At 47.0% G+C, this 9,103-nt stretch overlaps 1 protein-coding gene across 1 annotated transcript; it reads right to left on the reverse strand.

Moving 5' to 3' along the window:
* Positions 1–5,301: 5,301 nt before the first annotated feature.
* On the reverse strand, positions 5,302–9,039 carry CYB561D2 (cytochrome b561 family member D2). Its single transcript, XM_066596909.1, has 4 exons — positions 8,911–9,039; positions 8,375–8,505; positions 7,926–7,963; positions 5,302–6,063 (listed from the first exon to the last, which is right to left on the reverse strand). The coding sequence occupies exons 2-4, from the start codon at positions 8,499–8,501 to the stop codon at positions 5,560–5,562; spliced, it is 669 nt and encodes a 222-aa protein (XP_066453006.1). The 5' UTR covers positions 8,502–8,505; positions 8,911–9,039; the 3' UTR covers positions 5,302–5,559.
* Positions 9,040–9,103: the final 64 nt, after the last annotated feature.

Below are 9,103 nucleotides of genomic sequence, written 5' to 3' on the forward strand. Positions count from 1 at the left end.
TATACAATTATGCCATGACCTGGACAATAAATTGAACACACGATTTATCCTGCACAACAAAAACTTAAGTGCTTATTTTCTTCATTTTGCCTCCCTAAAACCACAATAGAAGTGATAAAAAAGCTGTATGTACCTCAAAATGGTACCAATGAAAACTACAGCTTCTCAAGTAAAAAAAACAAGCCCTCATACGGCCGTGTCAACGGAAAAAAAAAAAGTTATGGCTTTTGAAATGTGGAGATGAAAATCGCCAAAAAATTGTTGCGTCCTTTAGGCCGAAATAGGCCATGTCCTTAAGGGGTTAAAGGGCCACTGGTGATTTTTCTTTTTTTTGTTAATTCATTCATTATGCAGCAGTACATATAAGTGAACTAGTGTTACCAGGTCAGTTATTCCTTTCTGCCTCTTTCTCCTCAGATGGTCATGTGTTCTCAGTTCTGACAGCTTATGTCAGTTACTCCGTTTGTGTGATGGATCTATCACAGAAGCTTCCTAGAGGGGCACACAGACACTCCTATTACAGTTAGTGAGAATGATCACACAGGTATAATAGAGGAGATCACAGCTCACCCCCCTGACTGTATAGTTATGCTCTGTACTTCATTTAGGTGGCTGTAGAAGGTAATATTAAACTGTCTCCCAGCAGGCAGAAATGTTATAGCCTCTGGCGAATGCTGTGCTGATGGGATTGATGTGAAAGTGAAAGCAAAAAGGTCACCATCAAGATGGTTCCTGATAAGTATCAGACAAGGAGCTGTACTGTAGGGAAGTGACTGCAATACACAGAGGAGACCTCCACAATGTGAGGGGGCAGAGATGGAAAAATGCATTTTCGCTGGAGTGGCCCTTTAACTACTCCTGGACTGCTGAACGACTATAAACATCCTGTGGTTGAGAGAGATGTAAGTGGGCTCAGGTGAATACTCAGCAGCTGTTTCTGACAGGCGCCGGAATCTGCTGTGTTGTGGCAGTTAACTGTTTAGGTGCCACGGTGCTTCCAACTGAATTTTTACGCAACCCCCGCAGTGTGATCAAAGGGTGCCTATGGGCTAGCACAGCAGCCCAGAGCCTACTGAAGGCTCTCTTGGCCTCCACACATAGATGCCTATCAAGCCCTAATGCACTTGAAAGGCAACATTAAAAATCATGATCGCCAGCTCAAGTTCCCACAGGAGACTAAAAGTGCAAAAAACGTAATAAAGTTTTTTGAGCAGTTTTTAAAAATATTAAAACGTTAATATTAATACAAAAGAGGTCAGTGTGCGGCTACAAACGGACCTGGATAAGCTGGGGGCTTGGGCAGAAAAATGGCAAATGAAGTTCAATATTAATAAATGTAAGGTTATACACATGGGCAGCAAAAATGGATGCCACCAACATACACTAAATGGGGTACCGCTAGGGAAAAAAGAAATGGAAAAAGACCTGGGGGTACTAGTGGATTGTAGACTAAACTGGAGTAACCAATGCCAGTCAGCTGCTGCAAAGGCACATAAAGTCTTGGGGTGCATTAAAAGAGGTATAGGGGCGAGGGACAAGAACATTATCCTCGCACTATATAAGGCACTTGTCAGACCTCACATGGAATATTGCGCACAATTCTGGTCACCGGTGCTCAGGAAAGATGTCACAGTGCTTGAAGGGGTTCAAAGAAGGGCAACTAAACTAATACATGGAATGACGAGACTGGAATACCCAGAGAGGCTATCAAAATTAGGATTATTCACCCTGGAGAAAAGACTGTTAAAGGGGTTGTCCCGCGGCAGCAAGTGGGTCTATACACTTCTGTACGGCCATATTAATGCACTTTGTAATGTACATTGTGCATTAATTATGAGCCATACAGAAGTTATCAAAAGTTATTCACTTACCTGTTCCGTTGCTAGCGTCCTCGTCTCCATGGTTGCCGTCTAATTTTCGCCGTCTAATGGCCAAATTAGACGCGCTTGCGCAGTCCGGGTCTTCTGCTTTCTCAATGGGGCTCCGTGTAGCTCCGCCCCGTCACGTGCCAATTCCAGCCAATCAGGAGGCTGGAATCGGCAATGGACCGCACAGAAGCCCTGCGGTCCACCGAGGGAGAAGATGCCGGCGGCCATCTTCACCGGGTAAGTAAGAAGTCACCGGAGTGCGGGGATTAAGGTAAGCGCTGTCCGGTGTTCTTTTTTAACCCCTGCATCGGGGTTGTCTCGCGCCGAACGGGGGGGGGGGGGTTTGAAAAAAAAAACCCCCGTTTCGGAGCGGGACAACCCCTTTAAGGGGCGACAAATAACCATGTATAAGTACATGAGGGGACAATACAAGAATCTCTCCCATGATCTGTTTATACCAAGGACAGCAACGGTAACAAGAGGGCATCCGCTACGATTAGAGGAAAGCAGGTTTCATCACCAACACAGAAAGGGGTTCTTTACTGTAAGAGCAGTGAGACTGTATCTATCTAGAGCGCTATGATATTACAGGATATAGATATTAGGTGACCAGCGGGGTTCTTGATCCGGCTCTTAGAGTTAGGTAGGAAGTCAAACGTTGATTCGGGGATTATTCTGACTGCCATTATGGAGTTGAGAAGGACTTTTTTCCTCCAAATGAGCTAAATTGGCATCTGCCTCGTTTTTCTTTTGCCTTCCTCTGGACCAACAAGGGAGGTGTGTGTCAAAACAGGCTGAGGGCTTATTCTGACATCAGTATATCGGCTGGGTTTTCACACCCAGCCGATATACGGTGTCCCTCTCTGCAGGAGAAGGAGGCGGGCCTGGCCGAGAGCACAAGCCCCTGCTAGTATCTGCAATAAGAGATTGTTTCAAAAAAAAAAATAATTAAAAAAAAAAAAAAAATCACAATATTTATTGCACGCGGTGGAGGCCGTAAAAAAAAAAAGATGGGATGCCGTTAAAAACATAGGGAGTACCAGCCCAATTAAAAACATTTAGCACTATCGGAGCGTTTTCTTTGCACTGCGAGGCATGTGTTTTCACTCGGTCTCACAGCGCAAGAAGAAAAAAAAAAAAATTGGGGGTAGGCACCCTTATGTCTTTGTACATTTTTTTTCTCTCACCTCTGTGATTCCATTTTTGTATCCAGGCTAGAGGCAGCCTAATAGGGTACTAGAGCCTCCATGCCCTCCTGCATCACATGTTGTATTCAAGATGAAGGCGTTACAACAAGGTACTAGAGCCTCCATGTCCGCCCGTATCACATCTTGTATCTAAGCTAGAGGCGGTACAACAAGGTACTAGAGCCTCCATTACCCCGTTCGTATCACATCTTGTATCCAAGCTAGAGGCGGTACAACAAGGTACTAGAGCCTCCATGTCCGCCCGTATCACATCTTGTATCTAAGCTAGAGGCGGTACAACAAAGTACTAGAGTCTCCATGCCTGCCTGTATCACATCTTGTATCCAAGCTAGAGGTGGTACAACAGGGTCCTAGAGTCTCCATGCCTGCCCGTATCACATCTTGTATCCAAGCTAGAGGCGGTACAAACAGGGTACCAGAGCCTCTATGCCTTCCTGCATCACATCTTGTATCCAAGATAAGGGCGGTTCAACAGGGTACTACAGCCTCCATGCCAGCCCGTATCACATCTTGTATCTAAGGTAGAGGCAGTACAACAAGGGGCTACAGCCTCCATGCCTGACCGTATCACATCTTGTATCCAAGAAAGGCGGTACAACAGGGTACTGGAGCCTCCATGCCCGACTGTATCACATCTTGTATGCAAGCAAGGCAGTACAATAGGGTACTAGAGCTTTGGGCCCACCCGTATCACATCTTGTATCTAAGCTAGGGGCAGTACAACAGGGTACTGGAGCCTCCCATCAAGGGGTCAGTTTTCCACACTGACTGACCCTTTTGCTCCGATATTGTAATTACTTACTTTTATCAAAATCACAAAGGTGAGAGAAGAAAAAAAAAGGAAAAAAAACACATAAAACTCACAGAAAAAGAAACCAATTATGCAGCACCCTAGTGCTCTCTATTTCATAGAGTGCGGGCATCAGCTGTTTATTACAGCTGACACCCGCGGGCAATAGCCGCTATCGGCCGTTCGCGGCTATTAACCCTTTAAATGCCCCAAACTATGTTTGGGGTCCTGTACGGCCCCCCTGCGGTGAGATCGGGGGAGCCGTGCAGGTGTCATGGCAGCCGGGGACTTCTGAAAGGCCCCAGACTGCCTTAGCAGACTGCCTATCAAGCCATCCCCGTGGGGTGGCTTGATAGACTGCCTGTCAAATGGCAGTATGACGTAATGCTATAGCATTACGCCATACTGCAGGAGCAATCAAAGGATCGCTGGTTGTAGTCCCCCAGGGGGACTTTAAAGTAAAGTAAAGTAAGCAGCTCCTCGCCTGTGCTCACCTCCTCCTAGATCAGTGGGGCGTACTTACTTACACCCGAACCATTTAGCCATCGGTCTAAGTAAGCTTTGCACTGTGCAAAACTGCAGCAAATGTATTAAAAGTCTCGAGCCTCAACAGATAAGTTGCATCCAGTGGCACCTCCATCCGCCAGATGGAAATCTGTGCCAGCTATGAATTGCCAAAACCTTTAGCTATGCCAGGTTTCGGCGCAAATTATAATTATTGCGACAAGTCACACAGCCACACCCCTTTACAGCAGGCCCCACCCACTTTTTGAAACCAGTGGAGCCCAGCATAAAAGTCCAAAAAGCTGTAGTTTTTGTGCATGCACCAAAATTGCGACTTTTTTACACCAGAATTGTGGCAAAAATTCTATGTACGCCCCAGTACCACTATCCTGGAGTGGTGCATTGTGGGAAACATACACTAGTAATTGAAAACTATATGTCCCACAATGCACTGGGCTACTGTGCGGATTCATTTAACCCATTACTGTTGCATTTTGCAGCAGCATCCTAAAGGTATTGTGATGCAGCTCTGGGTGTGACTGGAGTATAAGGCATTATGTTTCAGCAAACATTTGAGTACAGCTCTGTAACTGGAGTATAAAGCATTATGTGAGTTCAGCTCTGGCTTTGACTGGAGTATAAGACATTATGTGAGTGCAGATGTGGATGTAACTGGAGTAGAAGATATGATGGAACAGCAGACTTGTGAGTGCAGCTGTGACTGGAGGAGAACACACAATGTGAATGCAGCTCCTGCTGTGACTGGAGTATAACACATGATGGAACAGCAGACTTGTGAGTGCAGCTCTGGCTGTGACTGGAGTAGAATACACAATGCGCGTGCAGCTCTGACTGTGACTGGAGTAGAATACACAATGTGAGTGCAGCTCTGGTTGTGACTGGAGCACAAGACAGTTCTGGAGACTTTAAGTTTACATCTTAAAATTAAAAAAAACACAATTGCTTTATTTTACATTTGACAGCGTTCCATAACGTAACGACCGTCTCCAGGCACGTCCCCAGGGGAGGGGCTTATGCAGCTCTGGTCCTCAGAAGGATGATAGGGGATGGATTTTGAGTCCTTGGCACTCACCCTTAAAAGAGTAACATGGTATCTCCATCACGTGAGTCCGCGCCCGGTAGGAGGCTGAGTGGCGATCAGTCATGAGAAGTTGCTGCGCCCTCTGCCTCAGGACTGGCTCCTCTTCCGGTACAGATAAGCGTTACTGACCTGATTCATTACCACCAACCCAGTGAGAAGTGGGCAGAGAGCACACAGGTACCACGAGCCGCCGGTGACATGGGCGCTAAACCACAATGAACACATGCCAAGGAAGAGGCTGGTGCAGCCCAGCAGGTATCCCAGCAGGCCGGACGTTGCGTGGTACAGTTTGCGGGTGGACAAGGTCCAGCGTTGCACCAGTTTGGGGTACAGCAGGGTTATGCCACCGGTGTTCTGCATCAATGCCCACAGCACGGTGAGTAATCCCACCAGTCCGTGCCACGTGGAGAAGTGAGGCTTGCCATGCAGCACCTTGTTGTAGTAGATGATGCCCAGGCCCAGAACAGCACAGAGACTGGAGAGCAGCTGGAGGATCCAGTGCGCCCGAACCCGCGCCTTACGGGAAAAGGAACGGAACAGGGAGGAGTCAGGAGAGAAAACCAAGATGGCTTCCGTCATGAAGAAGGAGAACTGCAAAAAGAGAAACGAGATAAAGGCTTAAATCACTGAGGAGCCTGATCTGCGCATCTTAACAGATGATACACAAACCCGAACCTCGTCTCCATCCTGCGCAAAAGTCTACAAACGCCTCCATAATTGTCATCGATCTGACTTTTCTTTGGAGTTTTATGTAAAAGCTGGAAAGAATCATCCACAGTGATAAAAGATTCCACTATTCTGCAGTGTCATCGTTACAGCAGACTGTAGTCATCTAATGTAGGAAAACGAACCCCTTCCCAGAACTACAGGAGCTCAGCCTTGAGGGCAACTGTTTGTACACATGCTTACTGACTGCTTCCAATAATAACCAGCAGAATAGTGAGTGCAGCTCTAGAGGATAATACAGGATGTAACTCAGGATCAGTACAGGATAAGTAATGTATGTACACAGTGACTCCACCAGCAGAATAGCGAGTGCAGCTCTGGGGTATAATACAGAATGTATATCAGGATCAGTATAGGGCAGATAATATATGTACACAGTGACTCCACCAGCAGAATAGTGAGTGCAGCTCTGGGGTATAATGCAGGATGTAACTCAGATCATTACAGGATAAGTAATGTAGGTACACAGTGACTAGACCAGCAGAATAGTGAGTGCAGCTCTAGAGGATAATACAGGATGTAACTCAGGATCAGTACAAGATAAGTAATGTATGTACACAGTGACTCCACCAGCAGAATAGTGAGTGCAGCTCTGGGACATAATACTGGATGTAACTCAGGATGAGTACAAGATAAGTACACAGTGACTCCACCAGCAGAATAGTGAGTGCAGCTCTGGAGCATAGTACTGGAGGTAACTCTGGATCAGTACAAGATAAGTAATGTATGTACACCGTGACTCCACCAGCAGAATAGTGAGTGCAGCTCTGTATATCGGATGCAAGGTCCTACAGCTGGGCGAGAAAATGAAAAAAGCACATACAGAATGGGAGGAATTGGGCTAAGCAGCAGCACATGTGAAAAAGACTTGGGTATACTAATAGATCATAGACTGAATATGAGTCAACAATGTGATGCAGCAGCCAAAAAGGCAAACACAATTCTGGGATGTATTAAGAGAAGCATAGAGTCTAGATCACGTGAGGTCATTATCCCCCTCTACTCTTCCTCAGTCAGACCTCATCTGGAATACTGTGTTCAGTTCTGGGCATCCCACATTAAAAAAGACATAGACAAACTGGAACAAGTTCAGAGAAGAGTTACCAAGATGGTGTGCGGTCTGCAAATCATGTCCTATGAGGAACGGTTAAAGGATCTGGGAATGTTTAGCTTGCAAGGAAGAAGGCTGAGAGGAGACTTAATAGCTGTCTACAAATATCTGAAGGGCTGTCACAGTGCAGAGGGATCAGCCCTATTCTCATTTGCACAAGGAAAGACTAGAAGCAATGGGATGAAACTGAAAGGGAGGAGACACAAATTAGATATTAGACGGGGAGGGTGATCAATGAGTGGAACAGGTTACAACGGGAGGTGGTGAGTTCTCCTTCAATGGAAGTGTTCAGACAAAGGCTGGACAAATATCTGTCTGGCATGCCTTGGTGAATCCTGCACTGAGCAGGGGGTTGGACCCGATGACCCTGGAGGTCCCTTCCAACTCTACCCCACTATGAGTATAATATATTCACTTAAGAATGGCGCTGAAAAAGGAATAACTATGAAGAGACATCTCTGCAGTGATCTGTTCCCTGATGGTGAAGTGGTTACATATAAATGTTCACATCCTCCCGATTAATGTAAATTTTGGCTACATTCAGTAATTCTGGGACAACCGCACGCCGGTCACATGACTCTCTAGTCCCATACGTGTGCGAGCAGCGAGGACTCACCGCCAGGCTCATCAGGAAAGGGTGCCAGGAAAACAAACCTGCAAGGGAAGAAAAAGCGTTATTAGCGACTCTTCATACGCAACCGCTAATAGAACTAGTCACCAGACAGCCAATTACAAGCAGTAGGACAGGCTATTGCTCTCTGTTATCAGTAATTTCAGACTGGAAAGAAGCTAAAGGCTCCTTTACACTGGCCGATGATTGGGCACGAACAGCTCCCATCTGCTACTCCAGCCTCGTCTATTGTAGTCTAAAACCTAAACTCTGCCTGTCCTCCATGCTGTACACTGCAGGCCTGCTTCCTCACAGAAGTTACTATATAAAGAGAGGATTTCTATTACATTAGGAGAGAAGATTATCAGAAGGCTCCAGAGGGGAGGAGCCAACGTGCGGACAGCGGTGGATCCAGCGCGGACCATCATACCTCCCCTTCCCCATCTGATACTCACTTGTTCCAAGCTGCGACACGCAGCTGATGTAGATGGTGAACACGAAGGCGGCGAGGTGAGCGGCAGCCCCGGATATGAGTCGCAGCGTGCGGTGCAGCCGGGAGTCCACGTCAGAGCTCTGAGCCATGGTCCTGCAGAACACACGACGAGACATTGCAAATATTCCACCCAACACCTGGTAGCAATCGTGCCCAGCAGCGGGCATCCATGGCATAATCATGGGTGGCATTGTCTATGGCCATCAGCACTGCACTGAAGGCTCTCCTGACCGGATACTTCTCACTGCTGAGGGGTTGTTACAATGTACCCACCCCAGACTGATACATTGTAGCAACCCCTCAGCTGTGAACAGCATGAGGTCAGGAATGGGTTTCTGTCTCTGCATTCACTGACAACAAGCAGAGATCTTGATAATCTGTTTGCAGTTGTGAGGTCTAACATTTACCCTCCCCCTTTTGGAGTTGGGGCCACTCCACGCTGATATACCCTCCAGTGATGAGTCAGCCTGCTGGGAGCTGTAGTTCCCCACATATTACCCAGTGTCTGCAGTCTCTCATCCCCAGGGCTCCTAGACGTCTCAGCTTCCTGTCACTGACACCCCCTCGGTCCAGGAAATGTTCTCTCCCGCCCCCTATGATAATGTGACATTTGGTTCAGCTCCTGTCATTCACGCAAAGGCTCCACCTACCGCCAGCTTGTTCCGGGTTTGATTGGAAACTCAGCAGTAGA

This window comes from Eleutherodactylus coqui, chromosome 3, assembly GCF_035609145.1.
Source record: "Eleutherodactylus coqui strain aEleCoq1 chromosome 3, aEleCoq1.hap1, whole genome shotgun sequence".
Classification (NCBI taxonomy): domain Eukaryota; kingdom Metazoa; phylum Chordata; class Amphibia; order Anura; family Eleutherodactylidae; genus Eleutherodactylus; species Eleutherodactylus coqui.

What these genes read in the sequence shown, in the direction of transcription:
- CYB561D2 (XM_066596909.1), bottom strand. Translation starts at nt 8,501, where the DNA reads ATGGCTCAGAGCTCTGACGTGGACTCCCGGCTGCACCGCACGCTGCGA. An exon ending in CGTGTCGCAGCTTGGAACAA is followed by an intron (nt 7,964 to 8,374) that starts GTGAGTATCAGA and finishes CTTCCCTTGCAG; the next exon opens with GTTTGTTTTCCTGGCACCCT. An exon ending in CTTTCCTGATGAGCCTGGCG is followed by an intron (nt 6,064 to 7,925) that starts GTGAGTCCTCGC and finishes CTCTTTTTGCAG; the next exon opens with TTCTCCTTCTTCATGACGGA.